The following is a 19,360-nucleotide window of genomic DNA, read 5'->3' as shown; positions in this document are numbered from 1 at the left end:
AAAAACTTCATTTTGCTCATAGCTTTGGAGCCTTTGGTTCAAATTGGACAAATGAGATACCGTTGGAATCCCTGGATGAAGACGAGTTCATCTCAAACACCAAACTTGGTCTATGGACTCATGATGTCCTCCTGAGCAGCCGCAGGCTTGCCTGCTGTTCTGCTAGACCCCGTATCGCTGCTTGCAGCTATATTTATTATTGATCTACTTTCCGCTGCAATTGAAGTCTATGGCAGCCCCATTAACGCAATGGTAAAAAGTTGTGAAATTTGGCACATCTAATTAGGACAGTCCCATTAGCAAATTCAACAAATTTCGTGCCCAAATTCAAAACTCTCTAGCGCCACCAACGGGTCAAAGTTTGAAGCCCATTCAGCTAAATAACTTTTGACTCGTTGATCCAAATTTAAAAAACAAGGTATCGTTGGAATCCTTGGATCATGCCGATTCCAACGCACCCTATGACGTCATTTTCCGTCTAACTAGATTTTCCGCCATCTTGGATTTTGTTGAAAACCTTAGAAAATTTTCACAGGTCACAAATTTTGACCAATTCTCATGAAAATTGACACAAAGTATCTTTGGACCAATCCGCACAAAAGTTGCTCGTTTTTTACTTCAAATTTGACTTTGTTCAACCAGTATATCCAATCAAAATTGATGGCGACTACGCCAAAAAGGACGTGAGGCCATATCTCAGCAACCGGTTAATCTTTTGACATCAAACTCATAACACATATTCATAACTCGATCTTGAAGAGGCCCAAGAATTTTGGAGAACTTTGACCTATAGGTGGCGCTATATTTAGCAAAAATGCATTTTTGGTCATAACTTTTGACCCGTTTGTCCAAATTTCACAAATGAGGTACCGTTGTAATCCGTGGATATAGCCGAGGTCAACGAATCCTATGACGTCATTCGCGCCATCTCGGATTGTCCGCCATTTTGAATTATGTCAAAAACCTCATAAAATGCATTACAGGTCACCCAGATTGTCTGATTTCCACGGGACTTGACACATAGAATCTTCAGACCAAGCCTCACAAGAGCTATTATGTGAAATTTTTATATTCGCTTCCGTTTGCCTGTAGCAGCCAATCAAACTCAGCAATGACGCGCCAAACAGGACGTGAGGCCATATCTCAGCAACCATTTAATCTTTTGACATCAAACTTCTAATACAGACTCATGACCAAGTCTGTATGAAGCCCAAGAAGTCTGGTGCACTTCCACCCAGTGGGGGCGCTATAAGTAGAAAAACTGCATTTTGCTCATAGCTTTGGAGCCGTTGGTTCAAATTGGACAAATGAGGTACCGTTGGAATCCCTGGATGAAGACGAGTTCATCTGAAATACCAAACCTGGTCTATGGACTCATGATGCCTCCTGAGCAGCCGCAGGCTTACCTGCTGTTCTGCTAGACCCCGCCATCGCTGCTTGCAGCTATATTTAGGGGTCTAGCAGCGAAGCTGCAGAACCCTATTGTTTTAGTAGTTTTTCTTATTATTATTATTCTTCTACTTTCCGCTGCAATTGAAGTCTATGGCAGCCCCATTAACGCAATGGTAAAAAGTTGTGAAATTTGGCACATCTATTTAGCACATTCCCATTAGCAAATTCAACAAATTTCGTGCCCAAATTCAAAACTCTCTAGCGCCACCAACGGGTCAAAGTTTGAAGCCCATTCACCTAAATAACTTTTGACTCGTTGATCCAAATTTAAAAAACAAGGCACCGTTGGAATCCTTGGATCATGACGAGTCCAACGCACCCTATGACGTCATTTTCCGTCTAACTAGATTTTCCGCCATCTTGGAATTTGTTGAAAACCTTAAAAAATTTTCACAGGTCACAGATTTTGACCAATTCTCATGAAAATTGGCACAGAGTATCTTTGGACCAATCCGCACAAAAGTTGCTCGTTTTTTACTTAAATTTCGACTTTGTTCACTAACTACAACCAATCAAATTTGGCGGCGACTACGCCAAAAAGGACGTGAGGACATATCTCAGCAACAGTTTAATCTTTTGACATCAAACTCATAACACATATTTATAACTCGATTTTGAAGAGGCCTAAGCATTTTGGAGACCTTTGACCTATAGGTGGCGCTATATTTAGAAAAAATGCATTTTTGCTTTTAACTTTTGACCCGTTTGTCCAAATTTCACAAATGAGGTACCGTTGTAATCCCTGGATATAGCCGAGGTCAACACACCCCATGACGTCATTCGCGCCATCTTTGATTGTCCGCCATTTTGAATTATATCAAAAACCTTCAAAACACATTACAGGTCACCCAGATTGTCTGATTTCCACGGGACTTGACATATAGAATGTTCAGATCAAGCCTCACAAGAGCTATCATGTGGATTTTTTTGTTTCGTTTTCCTTTGCCCGTAGCAGCCAATCAAACTCAGCGATGACGTGCCAAACAGGACGTGAGGCCATATCTCAGCAACCAAATAATCTTTTTACATCAAACTTCTAACACAGACTCATGACCAAGTGTGTATGAAGCCCAAGAAGTCTGGTGCACTTGCACCCAGTGGGGGCGCTATAAGTACAAAAACTTCATTTTGCTCATAGCTTTGGAGCCTTTGGTTCAAATTGGACAAATGAGATACCGTTGGAATCCCTGGATGAAGACGAGTTCATCTCAAACACCAAACTTGGTCTATGGACTCATGATGTCCTCCTGAGCAGCCGCAGGCTTGCCTGCTGTTCTGCTAGACCCCGTATCGCTGCTTGCAGCTATATTTATTATTGATCTACTTTCCGCTGCAATTGAAGTCTATGGCAGCCCCATTAACGCAATGGTAAAAAGTTGTGAAATTTGGCACATCTAATTAGGACAGTCCCATTAGCAAATTCAACAAATTTCGTGCCCAAATTCAAAACTCTCTAGCGCCACCAACATGTCAAAGTTTGAAGCCCATTCAGCTAAATAACTTTTGACTCGTTGATCCAAATTTCAAAAACAAGGTATCGTTGGAATCCTTGGATCATGACGATTCCAACGCACCCTATGACGTCATTTTCCGTCTAACTAGATTTTCCGCCATCTTGGATTTTGTTGAAAACCTTAAAAAATTTTCACAGGTCACAAATTTTGACCAATTCTCATGAAAATTGACACAAAGTATCTTTGGACCAATCCGCACAAAAGTTGCTCGTTTTTTACTTCAAATTTGACTTTGTTCAACCAGTATATCCAATCAAAATTGATGGCGACTACGCCAAAAAGGACGTGAGGCCATATCTCAGCAACAGTTTAATCTTTTGACATCAAACTCATAACACATATTCATAACTCGATTTTGAAGAGGCCCAAGAATTTTGGAGACTTTTGACCTATAGGTGGCGCTATATTTAGAAAAAATGCATTTTTGCTCATATCTTTGGACCCGTTTGTCCAAATTTCACAAATGAGGTACGGTTGTAATCCCTGGATATAGCCGAGGTCAACGAATCCTATGACGTCATTCGCGCCATCTTGGATTGTCTGCCATTTTGAATTATGTCAAAAACCTTAAAAACGCATTCCAGGTCACCCAGATTGTCTGATCTCCACGGGACTTGACATATAGAATCTTCAGACCAAGCCTCACAACAGCTATCATGTGGAATTTTTTATTTCGTTTCCCTTTTCCCGTAGCAGCCAATCTAACTCAGCGCTGACACGCCAAATAGGACGTGAGGCCATATCTCAGCAACGATTTAATCTTTTGACATCAAACTTATAACCCAGACTCATGACCAAGTCTGTAAGAGGCCCAAGAAGTCTGGGGAACTTCCACCTACAGGGGGCGCTATAAGTAGCAAAACTGCATTTTGCTCATAGCTTTGGAGCCGTTGGTTCAAATTGGACAAATGAGGTACCGTTGCAATCCCTGGATGAAGACGAGTTCATCTCAAACACTAAACTTGGTCTGTGGACTCATGATGCCCCTCCTGAGCAGCCGCAGGCTTACCTGCTATTCTGCTAGACCCTGTATCGCTGCTTGCAGCTATATTTAGGGGTCTAGCAGCGAAGCTGCAGAACCCTATTGTTTTAGTAGTTTTTCTTCTTATTATTATTATTATTATTCTTCTACTTTCCGCTGCAATTGAAGTCTATGGCAGCCCCATTAACGCAATGGTAAAAAGTTGTGAAATTTGGCACATCTAATTAGGACAGTCCCATTAGCAAATTCAACAAATCTCGTGCCCAAATTCAAAACTCTCTAGCGCCACCAACATGTCAAAGTTTGAAGCCCATTCAGCTAAATAACTTTTGACTCGTTGATCCAAATTTCAAAAACAAGGCATCGTTGGAATCCTTGGATCATGACGAGTCCAACGCACCCTATGACGTCATTTTCCGTCTGACTAGATTTTCCGCCATCTTGGATTTTGTTGAAAACCTTAAAAAATTTTCACAGGTCACAAATTTTAACCAAATCTCATGAAAATTGGCACATAGTATCTTTAGGCCAATCCGCACAAAAGTTGCTCGTTTTTTACTTCAAATTTGACTTTGTTCAACCAGTACATCCAATCAAATTCGATGGCGACTACGCCAAAAAGGACGTGAGGCCATATCTCAGCAACAGTTTATTCTTTTGACATCAAACTCATAACACATATTCACAACTCGATCTCGAAGAGGCCCAGAAATTTTGGTTACCTTTGACCTATAGGTGGCGCTATATTTAGCAAAAATGCATTTTTGCTCATAACTTTCGACCCCTTGGTCCAAATTTCACAAATGAGGTACCGTTGTAATCCATGGATATAGCCGAGGTCAACCAACCCTATGACGTCATTCACGCCATCTTGGATTGTCCGCCATTTTGAATTATATCAAAAACCTTCAAAACGCATTACAGGTCACCCGGATTGTCTGAGTTCCACGGGACTTGACACATAGAATCTTCAGACCAACCCTCATAAAAGCTATCAAGTGGTATTTTCAAATTCGCTTCCGTTTGCCCGTAGTAGCCAATCAAACTCAGCGCTGACGCGCCAAACAGGACGTGAGGCCATATCTCAATAACCATTTGATCTTTTGACATCAAACTCATAACACAGACTCATGACCAAGGCTTTAAGAGGCCCAAGAAGTCTGGTGAACGTCCACCCAGAGGGGGCGCTATAAGTATCACAAATGCAATTTAGTCATAACTTTGGAGCCGTTGGTTCAAACTGGACAAATGAGGTACCGTTGGAATCCCTGGATGTAGACATGGTCAAGGCAACCTATGACGTCATTTGCGCCATCTTGGGTTCTCCGCCATTTTGAATTATATCAAAAACCTTCAAAAAGCATTTCAGGTCACCCAGATTGTCTGACTTCCACGGGACTTGACACATAGATTCTTTAGACCAAGCCTCATAAAAGCTGTCATGTGTATTTTTTAATCTAGCTTCCGTTTACCTGTAGCAATCAAACGCTAACACTGCTGAACACGAGTGAGGCCATATTTTGGCAACCATTTGATGTTTTGACTTCAAACTTCTAACAGACGTCACCCCAATCGTCACCCAAAAATTTGAGTGATGATTGGTTAGATATAGGTATTTTATGTGGGCATATACTGTATCTTAGCAATGATAATAACAAAAGAAAAAACAAAAATGATCAAGAGTATTTTAAACATTTTTTTAATAACAAAATAAACAAATCAACAAAACTATTTGTAGTAGTACAACATTTGATATGAATGAGATCATCCCAAAGCATGAGAGTAACCACAGAGAAAGTTCCCCCATTTTTTTAAGTGAAAAGGGAATTGAGGAGGATTACTTAACTAGATGCAGAATAAGGTCTTACTAAGTCAGTGATAAATTTAGAAGCATACAAGCAATACATTCAATGTTGTTTTGGGGTTTTTTTTTAATTAAAAGAATTTTAAAATGTATCTTAAACTTCACTGCCAGCGAGTGCAGCTTAATAAAAACAAGAGTGAACTATTCCGTGTTTTTGGACTTGTGACAGTTGCATCCTGGACAGGCTGTACTGTGGGTAAAGCTGGCTTTACACCGAAAGACATGAAAAAGATTTGTATAAGATTTGTGAAAGACTACTGTGAGATAACAGCTCACTAGTTTGAGATTGTCCAGTCATACTCGCTCAATATGTAACTAGTGGAAAGGCAGTGTGCTGTGTTTCTGTCATTACTTCAGATTTCGGCAGGACTTATCAAATCTAATCTCAGACTCTTAAGACTGAAAAAAAGTATAGTGTAAGGCCAGCTTAAGGTGATTTGAGTAAGGTCTGTATAAAGTAAGTTGCAATAATCTAGTTTTGATGTAGTGAAAGCATTAAGTACAGTGCAGAGTTCCCCAAGGACTATGCCGTCAGAGCAAGGACTCTGTGATGAACATAAATTTCAGCTGAGGTAAAATGAAAGGATCCTTTGAAACAAATACCTCATTACATAGAGACTTTGCAGTATGCACAACCAATTTGACTGCAGGAGCAGTCAGCACCTTCACCGTTTATAAGAGTCACAAAAGCAGGCATGGAGTTGATGTCTTGAATATTTGTAGCTGCAGAAGTAGTAGAGGAGATAGGAGAGTGGTCCAGACAGTCTCAGCAAGTGTCTGCAGCAAACGTTAAGCAGCCAGATCAACTTGTAGAACTGTGTTGATACGTCCACAGATTATATCCATCGGCTCTGAGCAGTCGAGTTGAGAAGATCTTCCATGCTAGTGATCATAGCACAGTGTTGTCCTGTTGTTCCATGGATGTTGTTAAAGCGACATGACCCTCAGTGCACATACAATACCTGGCAATGAACAATATGTTGTAAGGAAAAATTGCACAAAACATGCATACTAGATAGGTTGGTACATGTTCCTCAGCAGGCCAATCAAACAGAACAAATCACTTCATTCCTAACATTGAACAACATAGAAAAATGACAATTAAAATGTAGTTTGGAACAGTCTGTATACTTACATGTTTTGTCACTGAGAAACATTTCTTGGAATCAGATTTCTGCAGTTCAGAAGGTGTACAGTGAAACACAGCAGCCTTTAGGAATGACCATGGATAGTAAAGGTTGATGACCATCAGCAGGTTCTGTGGCTGGTATGAATCATTCAGTGGGCTGCAGATGTAGGACATCCATCTAGTGATGAATAAAACAAATAAATTTACAGCATTGGCAAAAAAACATAGGTTACACGTTTATTTAAAGTAAAAGCATGAATTGATACTCACGGAATGAAATTAAATCAAGGACTATTAACTCAGACTGCTGTCATTTTTTTTCTTCAAATGGGTCTTGGACGGCCAGGGTTCAGTTGGAAATACAGGCATGGACCACAGGTGGAACTCGACTGTGAGCAATAAACACAGAACAATGTTAGTTCATTAAATCTTGTGAAAGATACATGAATGTCTAACTCTGGAAGTAGAGATACTCACAAAATTTCCATCATTTCTCGTGTCTGTTTCCAATAATCATATTTTCAAGAGGTGTAGTTTCTTTTGAAGTTCCAGGGCACAGATGAAGACATTTCAGCTTTGCGAAGCACCAAGGATGCAAAAGTCAAATGAGTGACAGCTGCTTTTGCAGGTTGTATAGCTGATGTTCAAAAGTCTTTGCAGGTTTCATCATCTGTGTATCCCATGGGAATTGAACCAGGTAGATAGGCAAGGTCCACACAGCTTTTTAAGTTTTGGGAAAACATTGTACAGTTCTTTGACATCAGTAAGCTTACAAACATTTTGTTGTGCACCTTAAAGTGGGCAAAATTCCTTAGTTGGCTTTTGCAAAACAACTGTCCATTTTTAAGTAATCCTTAAGTAATACTTAACTCTATTACAAATGCACAGTGATTAAATAAAAACAACAAGTAAACCAAAAAAGCAATTCATCTTCAATGGGAAACACAACACAGTTACTGAAAATGAAGGCAAATGTAATAGCCTTGTGTTACTCACTCATGCACACAATTAATGCAGTGAATAGTCCCATAACTGTCAAAACAGAATTTTTACATTAAATTAACCTTATAAAATAGTGTACAATAGAAACATTATTAGAAAATAGTACACAGTGTTAAAATACCCTGTTTACAAAACTGGATCACAAGTGAGCATGACTTTATGCTTAAAATATCTTTATCTTTGTTATTACAAAGATAACCAAAAAAAAAAGATGCTGCATAGAAAGTGTAACAGTTTTTTAGAAGGAAGGTGAACATAGTGCTGATTGGACAGCTGAATGAAAGAAAAAGACAAAGATTACAGTATAGCCATGCCTGCCCACTTGTGATCATTTGTAAAAACAAAGAAACAAGAATGAAATGAAGTAACAAATTTTCCAAAAGAAGTTTGGTTTAAGGTTGTGTCTCAAACTTTTAATATGTATGTCCTTTTCCTTTAAAAAAATTGCTTATGTTTTTAAAAAGAGCACACAGTATATTGATCTAAATCTCAAATAAGCCAGGAACTGTAATGGATAAAACACATTTTTAAAACTCCTTACATTCACTTTATAATTAGATAGGCCTAATGATTCAATGGCTTCAAATGAGCTGACTGAGCATATAATTTATTTATCAAGACAATACATTTCATTTTCACCTAGTTTATGTTTAGATATTGTTCTTTTGGAGACCAGGGCCAGTTGATGCAAGGATAGTCAGTACAGGAGACAAAGTGCAAGTGCAGGGACTATGGGGCAGTGAAAATAAACTAAGAATAAAATGACTGTAGTCTTGAATGGACCCACTTGTTAAGATCTGTTAAGATCTTAACAGTAACCCACTCCAAAAGCATGAACATAATTGTGTGCCAACTAATCTGTCAATGATGAACTGAAAGAGAGGGGGAAAGTTACAAAGTATCTGTGATAGCTTAGGTTGCCCTTGCGACGATCACAAAATATCAGACAGACACTCACATTATTTTTTTCTTTGCATGCTCACCAGCCCTGGTCTCCAAAACACAAAACTTCTTTTGGAAAATAGATTAAATACCCTCCCACTCCCTGCAAGGAGCCGTCCTGTATATCGCTCCCTCCTTGCGACCCCCCCAAACCCCAAATAGCGGACGGAACATCTACAGAACATATAATGGTGGATAATTCACATTGCAAACACAAATATTACAACAGTGAGATAAGAATTGCTTCGTGAAAACTGTAGTATGTCTGTACAACATCGACAACAACATCTCCTACATCTTTACAGTAAACATGATCTATTAACGTACCTCTTTCTGTTGTAGCTGCTTGGACATGTTGAGTGTATCCATGTTGTTCCAGGAATTTTGCCACAGTTGACGAAACAAAGACATCCTCATTGAAGTCTCCCATGATCACCTTCCTCCCTGCATGCTTCTCAAGTTCAAAGACGACCTGTGATAACTGCTGTCGAAACATATTAATCTTATAGGAACTTGGCCTGTACAAAACAACAGCAGTCAAATTTACATGAGATATATGGAAATACAAACATTCCAAGTTGCATCTCTTTGGAATTGACACCTGCACATCAATGTTGTCTGAATAATACAAACCAACTCCTCCTCTTTGCTGATGTTTCAATGCTGTAAAAACTGTGTCAGAGTCATCGTAACAGTTCTCTCTTGGATTGTGATTAAAGACATATCCCGGTAGTTGTGGTTGGTCTTTGCTGTCTGCATTGAGCCACGTTTCTGTTAAGCAAATACAGTCAGCTTTCATGAGGGTTTTGTGGGATCGCATGTCGTCAAAGTGAGCATTTAAACTCTGTACGTTGTGGAGTGCAATCGTGCAGACCGGATCAATGTCAGCGGAACCAATACTTTTAAAGTTGAACTTTGGCAAGCTCTTCATGGCTGTGTCTACTTTGTCATCACAAAATATAGCTGCCTCTTTAAAGTCCTCAATAATCAGTCCATCAAGAGTTCTCACTCGACTCAATGCAACATATGCTTGCCCTGCAGCAAAGATTTTGTTGAGTGATACAACAGCTCTGTCCACAGTAAGGCCTTGGCACTTATGTACTGTCATTGCCCAAGCCAGGGTGAGAGGGAATTGCCTTCGTATTCCACCAGCGTTTGATACTTGATCCTCTTGTACCTCCACAATTGTAGAGCGTTCAGAACTTCTTTTGGATTTTGACCTCTGCATCTTTCCAACATTAGGGTCTTCAAACTCAACATGGATAGCAATAGGAATGTCATCCTCATCTTCACCATTAATAATTTCCACAACCATACCACACACACCATTGACAAGGCCGTCAGACACGTCTATATTTTTCTTCAACATCACCTTTGCACCAATGCCCAATGACACACACCTTGGCAAGCATGAGTTGAACACCTTTGTATGGAAGCCTAATTTTGGTTCCATTCTTCCAGTTTTGGGACTCCGTGTAAAATCTTGGGCATCTATGCTGATTGCATCTGGGCAATGTTCTTGTAATCTGGTGATATTGTATTTATCAACCTCTGCATTTGTAGCATATATGTGAATGTCTGTGGAGCCTTCACCAGTTTCACGTTGCTTTAATGCAAGGACATCACGGGCACTGAGACATTCATTCTTTTTATGAACTCTGAGACGATTCAGCATCTCGGCAAAATCTGCATTTTCTTGCCTCAAAACTTCAGTAAGCTCCGCAACTTCAAAGTTGTTGTCCCACATGTTGACTTCTGTGTTGTCAGAAAAAAGAGGTGTGCCTTTGACAGGTCTCAACTGAAAGAAGTCACCCACGCAAATCAGGGAAACATTTCCAAACAAAGAATAATCACCAGTCTGTTTGATTTGACGTAGTCTGCCATGAACGTAGGCCAAAAGACGGTGGTCAACCATGGACACTTCATCGATGATCAAAATGTGCAAGTTTCGCATTTTCATCCTTAAAGTATTGACCTTCTCATCACCAAGAGGTTGATAAGGCAGTTTTACATTTGCACCAATGGAGAATGTATTGTGAATAGTTGCAGCACCAATGTTATATGCAGCCACACCAGTGGGTGCTGTAAGAAGCACAGTCAGATCCTCTGGATTGTCAGCAATTTGTGACAGCAGTCGTGTAGATTCATAGTGGATGGCTTTGATCAAATGGGATTTACCTGTTCCTGCTCCACCAGTAATGAACAATCGCAACGGTTCAGGATTCTGTCCAAAGAGTATCTGCAGACACCACTGACGAACAGCATAAAATATTGCTGCCTGTTCTTCATTCAGTGTTCGCAATAAACCTAGTGCAGTCTCTCGGGGCATTGTCATGTGATTAGTTTCCACAGTGCATGTTGTCTTTGGGTTTACTGTCAGGTCAGGAATAAGATCACCAACATCATCACTGCCTTCCTCATCATCTACAGCTTTGTGTTTCATGATATCCAAACAACTGAGACGTTCCCTTTCTGTTTCCGGACATATCTGAGCCCAAGCGTCTTCTAAATCAATGTCGTTATCCAGCAATTCTTTGGCTTTGTCAATCTCATCGCTTTCTTTTTCAAATAAAGCTTTGTTGGAGTCCACAATTGATTGCACTTTTTCAATGTCAGTGCCACATTTCACCGCACCACTTCTGTAAAACTGTTCGTATGTATCAAACTGAGGTGGTCTGAGGTGCAAGTCTTCATAAAAGGGCAAAAACAGCTGCAGCAATGAATGAAAGTACTGTTCTGGATTTTTTGTCTGTGAAAACCTGGGATACCTCACGACAGCAGGCTGTGTTCTGGTCCTTTTTCTGATGAAGCCACGGTTGTTGTTGAGTTGGATTATGTCATGTGATTCTCTTTGTTGTAAACCCTCAGACTTTGAAATAACTCTGTATTGAGAGCAAAAGCTGGCAAGGCATAACTCCTCCATTTCTGCTGATCGAGGTCTGCTCTTGTACCGTTCCACCACATTAGTCATCCAAATGCTACTCTCATCATCAGACTGTTGGAGCTGAGCTTTAGCTTGGAGCACATGCAAAGGCAAACTCATCCTAACAGGATTTTCACCGACAGGAATAAACTGTACTTCACGAGAACATTCCTTTAAGTGCATACGTGTCAATCTATACACTGCCTCTTGAGCTGAAACTTCTCTGTTGTGCAGGTAGACACTGCCGAGCTGTTTGAACGCAGCTTTTGCATCAAGATTGCCATTCCTCGCCTCATTCTGTGCACGCTGTAACAGCAAACCCATTTCCTGCTCTGCTTTTGTGATGTATGACAGTATGTAGACCACAACAGAAAAGGCATCGGTGACAAACTGAATGTCCATGTTTCCTTGCCAAGCACGTAGTAAGTCTTTATTGTACTGGTTCACCCAAATTTCAGAAGGATTTCGCTTAAGGACAATGCTTTTCTTTTTGGAACATATACTGTATGCTCTCTCAAACAGGCCTTGATGTATCCCAAGAGACTCAAAAAAACCATCAGCTGTATCATAATTCAGGTCAGGATTATCCAGCGCTGTTTTCACTTTCTTTATGATTGCACAGGCATTGGTATTGTCATCTTTTCCACTCAAGTCCTCTGAGTTCCCACTTCTTGTAAAGAAAGTACGGTTTGATGGAGGTCGTGGGAAATTGAATCGGCACACTGTATTTTTCTTACGGCATGTTTTTGAGTGTTTGGTGCTATGTTTTTGTACACTGTTCACAACCTCATGAAGCTCTGCATCAGACTCTGGTGGAATCTCACATGAAATGTATCTGTCTATGAAAGTTACCACATCGGCATCACTGTCTTTATCAATCTTTGGTGCATTTTCCACCCAAAACAAACAATGAACATGAGGAGAACCACGCTGTTGGAATTCAACTCGATAGAAGTAGTCCTTTATTTTCCCTATTGGTTCAGCTGGTGACATGATTACATCACGAAGAAAACAATGCCATCGATGATCAAACATTCTTGCTGCAGTAACTGGATTTCTTCCAATCAGCGCACATTTGTCAGACCAGTCAAGATCCTCCACAGGTGTTTCTTTTCCTTCCAACCTCAAAAGAGAACTAAGCATTTCGGGCCATCTCAGATCGGCACTTGACATGCTTATGAAAAATGTTGGAATTGACAGTTGTCGAATCATACTGAACAAATCTTTCTGTACTGACATCCAGTAAGGTGGGGTTCCACGAATTCCTCGCAAGAACTTGTACCCTTCATCATTTCGTAATATTTTACTTAGTGAATCTGAGTTCAACAATAGGTCTGATGCTTCTTTCAGAGATGACTTGCCACCACCTTTGCGCATTGCCACTGATACACCAGATATGACTTGATACACTTCTGACATGTACTGTGCATAAAAAATGTAGTCTGTGTTGCGACCAAAACGTCCATCAGCGTTGAGAATGCGACAGTTCAGGTAACGTGACAGAGTTATTTTTGATTCCCTTTCATCGTGGAATGTAGGTCCACCCAATGGAAACAGAACAGGAAAACATTTGGCCTCGTTGGTTTTATCAGATAGCAACCGAACAGGACTGTTGCCTTCAGCTGGTGCCACGCTCAGTATATCCTGGAAATTCTGATCAATGATCTCTGAACCCAGATTGACAGGTTGCAATGATGTGTCTGACAAGAGGCCACCCTGGTCTTTAATGTAGGTCAGTTCCTCCTCTGCTTGCTCTTCAAGGTTATTTTCATCATCACTGTTAGCTGTCAGCTCTTCGGTGTCCTCATTTGCCTCGCATTGATCACTTCCATTCAGAGTGTTTACCCATTCATCATTAAAAATCACATCATCATACCACTTATTGTTTGCGATCAAATACCTCAGTGCATTCCTTACACGATCAGTGTGGACATACATGTACTCATAATGACCTTTGTATGTCAACTTGCGTTTGAGTTTGACTCTTATCATTTTGTCATCACACTCGTTCCTTGGAAGAATATTTGTCACGCTACTGTTATCAACAGGTACAGAGACACATGGACCATGGCAAGCTCTTTGACGTCCTCGGGGCAAACACAGCAGCTTCATGAAGGGAATGTGACGAGCAATGAGATGTTCCTCCAAAGAGTTCAGACATTTCAGCTCAGGTGGAATTTCATCCAAATGCATGTTGTTGGTGACACTCTCTTCTGGTAGTATTCCTTTAAGCATTTTTTTATGGCAGCAGTGGCAAACCCACAATTTGCTAAAAGGACTATCAGACAAATGACATTCCTGCTCACATTCAGTATCACAAACATGTAAATATTGCAATGTTATACACCTCTTAGCCAGTGCAGCAACCTCTGGTCTTTTGCTTTCATAATGACTTCTTTTACACTCAATCACTTGTTTCCTGAAAAGTAAGCGATGACAAACAGAGCATATGTATTCAGGACCACGGCTGACGTCTTGACGAAACTGACAAATGACAAAGTCAATGTCTTGTTGCTTCTTTCTCATATTTGCATAAGTGTCATTGCTAGTCTTAATTTTGTTTTCGCGCATTTCATCATTTTCATGATATTTCATCTTGATATTCTCCTTGACTTTATTTTGAAACACGATATTGCTCTTGTACTTCGTATGACTATAATCACGGACTTTATTTTGAAACACGATGTTGCTTTTGTATTTCGTATGACTATAATCACGGACTTTATTTTGAAACACGATGTTGCTCCTGTATTTCGTATGACTATTATCACGAACTTTATTTTTAAACACGACGTTGCTTTTGTATTTCGTATGACTATAATCACGAACTTTATTTTGAAACACGATGTTGCTTTTGTATTTCGTATGACTATAATCACAAACTTTATTTTGAAACACGATGTTGCTTTTGTATTTCGTATGACTATAATCACGAACTTTATGTTGGAACAATATGTTTGTCTTATAAGTGTTTTTTGAAGATTCACACTTTGATTTTTTATAATTTGGATCAGTACCATATTTATTTTTACGCTGTGCAAGTATATGTGCCTTGAACTGCACTTGAGTTCCATAGTTTTTGTTGAAATAATCACATTTCTTTTTCCGAAACTCAGAATCTTTGCTGATCTTATGAAAACGTTTACGAGATGTCTCACATTTGGAATTCCTAATGCACTCATATTCATGATATTTCGTCTTTTCAGTCTCAATTTTTCGTTTCTTCACATTGATGTCACTGCATCGTTCACGTTCTTTTTCCACTTTCTTGTCTGACTCAGTGAACTTTCTCTTCCGCCGGGGTCTTAGCTGTCCATCACCGATAGACTGGCATGTTCTGGCACAAGGACTCTGTGTATTCCTGTTTTTGACACATGTTACAACCTCATAATGATCGGCAGTGTGACTTAAATATATACAGTTCTGAATGCATGGTTGTACAGTAGGTCTGTGCATGTTCCATCTCCCATCATTTAAGGTGAAGATAGTAGTTTGGAATAAATCGGCGGCAGCAAATATGTCGATCTCCTTTGCCCAGGTCCCACAGTAGTAAATCCTTGATTTTGTGACATAGTCCTGCACAGATGTATATTCATTTCTTAAATACTGTACAAATTTACCACTGTTGTTCTGGAGGTGTCGTACAACAGCCCGTCTTACTTTCAAATGTTTCTCCTCATCGTGACAAACACTGAAGGCCAGACAACGAAAAAAACAGTTTCCATCTGGTTTTATGCTTTTAATGTTGCAAGGACACCCCATATCATCCACGTCAGCTATCATTTGGTCTTTGTCAGCATTTTCATTTGACAGTCCTAATTTTTTGCACAAGTCATCGCGGTCTTGACGGGTCAGTGGTTTGAAAGGTTGCTTGGCAATTGTCACATTGCTCACAATGACATCAAGATCGGCATTCACGTCAACGGAACTTACTTTTTTATTATTAACATTGTTTACATTCCGAGCAACTTTAGTCGGCCCACCACGAGAGGACTGCTGCTTGCAGACTTTGCGTTCACCTGTTACCACTTTGCTGTACAGGGGGCGGCTGAGTGTTGGACTTGTTGCACCTACGTCACCAGGAGCTGCCTCGTTCATGTGTGATCTCGTCTCTGTTGAACTGTTACAACCATTACCAATAGAGGACTGCTGCTTGCAGACTTTGCGTTGACCTGTTACCACTTTGCTGTACAGCAGGCGACTGTGGGTAGCATTTATTGTGCTTACGTCACCAGAAGCTGGCTCGTTCATGTGTGATCTCGTCTCTGTTGAACTGTTACAACCATCACCAACATTTGAAGCGACCTTAGTCAGCTTACCAACAGAGGGCTCCTGCTTGCAGACTTTGTGCTCACCGGTTACCACTTTGCTGTACAGCGGGCGGATATGTGAAGTAGTCATCAGGCGACTGGGCGATGGCTCGGTCATCTGTGCTCGTGTGTCAGTACGGATGTTGCTTACCACTTTCACTCCTGTCACTTCAAAGCTCGGTGTCCTTACGTTAAACGATCGTGCATAATCATACACAAAGCTAACCAGAGACTGTACAGAGCTAATGTATACAACACAACTAGCATTCTCACCTTGCTGGTTAATCCTTGCACTTGCATGTGAATCCACAAAGGCAAATCTTCCACCTTCATTAATTATAGCACATGTACTAGCACAAACTGTCAACAAACATGCATCATTACCATACAGTGCTCGCTGAAGTGCTTCATCAAAAGGCATGGCCACATCCTGCAAAGCATGGTCATAATCATCAATATTGACAAAGCCAGTGTAAGATTCAGAAAAGTTTATTGCAAAATTACAATTCCACATTCTCTGTTGTGTAGGCAGTTCAGACACAGAAATGTAACCACGGCGTGCCACACTATCATTTATTCTTCCCTGTGCACTCATCGACCTGTAAATAACAGTTCCTTTAATCAACACATCATCCAGATCTCTGGTGTTCCAGGTCCACACGCTCTTGGTCTTGCTCTTCAGAACAGCTGTCAGACTGATGGCACCACACTGCTTGTTGCGCACAGTTCCAAACCGGGAATGACCTTGATGAAACGACCCCATCAGCACAGATATCTCTGGAAAATCAACTGCACAGTCAGTAGATACAGTTTGAGAATTTGGCTTTTGGTTTTTCAAGGGTTCATTGCACAGGTTTTTGCACAGGTTTTTGCACAGGTTTTTTGACAGTTCATTGCACAAGTTTGCCTCAGATGCCTTGATTGGGGATTTTGACATTTGGGGAAGGGGGAATGTTTTGGCTTTTTTTATACGAGGACGCCCAGCCTCGGCACCATCCAGCAACCCCTCTTTGGCACAGGGAATCTGCAACACACAGAACAAACAATAAGTTGTAATGTAACACATTTCCTTTATCATCGGATACAGCACCACCGCAATAATTTTATCACTTGTAACAACCACACGTTTTTTTATATAAGAATGCACATATTTCATAACTGCCAACATTATGTTGTCAAAATAGAAACTTTAATACAAAATAAGGAGATTATTTCACAGCTCATTTGAATTGAGCCTTTACTAATATTTCCCACTACACCCTACCGTAAAGACAGTCTGACAACCTTTGCAAAACACATTGTATGTATTGGCCACAGCTTCTTGTTCTTGAGGAATGTCCCTGACTAAGTCAACATTTTACTCCTTCTTTAACGCCATGACGGAAAAATGTTAAAGATATTAATATTCATCACAATGTTCTAAGAATTTGGAAATGTAGTCAAAGAAATGACCAATGCTGAGCACTAAGGGAGAGAAAGTTAAGGAAGGAAACTCCTGCAAAAGTCAGATGTTGGCTGGCATGACTTTTTGATCATTAGCATTCCACAGGATAACATATTTCCCAAACAAACAATCATAATACTTGTGAACCAAAATAGTGATGTTTCTAACCCCCTCAGAGGACTCCTTGGCTGCAGCAGCACCCCGATTATTTCTGGAGGCCAAAGACCGTTTGCTGGGACGTGGCATCTGGAACACAAAGTTAAAACATATCAGTAATGGAAACTGATGGTTGAGACGTGTGCCACTCATTTCCTTCTGTCTCTATATTAATAAACATTAAACAAATGTGAAAATGTCATAATAAAGTTGGAATAGTTTGAAGATCATATTGCCAAAATAAATGCAAAACGAAAAAAAAAGATGCAACTCATGCAAGCCTCAGTGATACATAATAATAATAATCTTAAACAAGTACTGTCTCATGCAAAATAGACACACACCAGTTCTGTAAATTTCCATTTATTCATGTCTGGCAATTTTGATGCAGAAGATCATGTACCAGGATGTAATGTCAAAGACCCCAACTGCTACAAGTCAGTAAGTTTCTATAAAATTCACCCACATTATCATTCATGTGCTTACCTTTCCAACAATCGGTTGCGATTTCAAATCTGGAAAACAAAGAAATATCATGATACAAGTGAAAGCAAAACAACACATAATCTAGAACCCACACATTCAATTCTATTCAGTTTCATTTATATAGCACCAAATTACAAATGTCATCTCAAGGCACTTAAATGATGTGGTTCAATTCAAGCCAATTTGAGTTCAATTCATTGTAATCATAATCCAATAAAATCCAATTAATTCATATAGACCAAATTCAAAAATAATATCATTGCTAAGGAAACCAACAGATTGCACTGAAACTTGTCTTCAGTCCAATCTCCCGTCCTGAGCCTGAGGGACTGTGGAAAGGAACGACTCCCTTTAACAGGAACCAGAACCAGACTCAGGAAGAAACCTCTGGCAGAACCAGACTCAGCAGTTCTGTAAATATCCATTTATTTATGTCTGGCAATTTTGATGCAGAAGATCATGTACCCGGATGTAATGTCAAAGACCCCAACTGCTACAAGTCAATAAGTTGATATAAAATACTCCCACATTATCAATGTGCTTACCTCTCCAACAATTGCTTGCAAATTCAAATCTGGAAAACAAAGAAATATCATGATACAAGTGAAAGCAAAATAACACAATCTCGAACCCACACATTCAATTCTATTCAGTTTAATTTATGTAGCACCAAATTACAAATGTCATCTCAAGGCACTAAAATAATGTAGTCCAATTTAAGCCAATTGGAGTTCAATTCATTGTCATCATAAACCAATGAAATCCATTCATTTAAAAATCCAATTTATTCATGTAGAGCCAATTCAAAAATAATAACCTAGCTAAAGAAACCAACAGATTGCACTGAAACTTGTCTTCAGTCCAATCTCCCGTCCTGAGCGTGCCTGAGGCGACTGTGGAAAGGAACGACTTCCTTTTAACAGGAAGAAACCTCTGGCAGAACCAGACTCAGGAAGGGTGGCCATCCGCCTCGACCAGCTGGGGTTTGAGAAGACAGAAAAGAGGGAAAAAGAGGGGGGAAAAACACCATAATACCATTCAAAGGATACCTGTTGGAACAGGGAAACAACCTGTTAATAAGTTAATAACCACAATGATGTCACATGTACATAAAATAATTTGAGAAATTAAACAGGGGGAGCGGGGACAGCAAAGT

General features: G+C 40.0%; 2 protein-coding genes across 2 annotated transcripts; both read right to left on the bottom strand.

The window, feature by feature from the left end:
- Positions 1-8,804: 8,804 nt before the first annotated feature.
- On the bottom strand, positions 8,805-14,334 carry LOC140281735 (uncharacterized). The gene is made up of 3 exons (XM_072376223.1): positions 9,515-14,334; positions 9,213-9,403; positions 8,805-8,815 (listed from the first exon to the last, which is right to left on the bottom strand). Exons 1-3 carry the CDS (start codon positions 14,332-14,334, stop codon positions 8,805-8,807), a joined length of 5,022 nt encoding a protein of 1,673 aa, XP_072232324.1.
- Positions 14,335-15,113: 779 nt separating this feature from the next.
- LOC140281734 (uncharacterized) lies at positions 15,114-18,785 on the bottom strand. Its single transcript, XM_072376222.1, has 6 exons — positions 18,750-18,785; positions 18,205-18,233; positions 17,731-17,808; positions 16,508-17,142; positions 15,792-16,303; positions 15,114-15,169 (listed from the first exon to the last, which is right to left on the bottom strand). Exons 3-6 carry the CDS (start codon positions 17,806-17,808, stop codon positions 15,114-15,116), a joined length of 1,281 nt encoding a protein of 426 aa, XP_072232323.1. The 5' UTR covers positions 18,205-18,233; positions 18,750-18,785.
- Positions 18,786-19,360: the final 575 nt, after the last annotated feature.

The sequence above is a fragment of the Leuresthes tenuis genome, unplaced genomic scaffold (genome assembly GCF_036924035.1).
Source record: "Leuresthes tenuis unplaced genomic scaffold, fLeuTen1.0.hap1 SCAF_22, whole genome shotgun sequence".
NCBI classification, from domain to species: Eukaryota; Metazoa; Chordata; class Actinopteri; order Atheriniformes; family Atherinopsidae; genus Leuresthes; species Leuresthes tenuis.
Note: the sequence above shows the minus strand (reverse complement) of the source record. Positions and strands in the feature narration are given on the sequence as shown.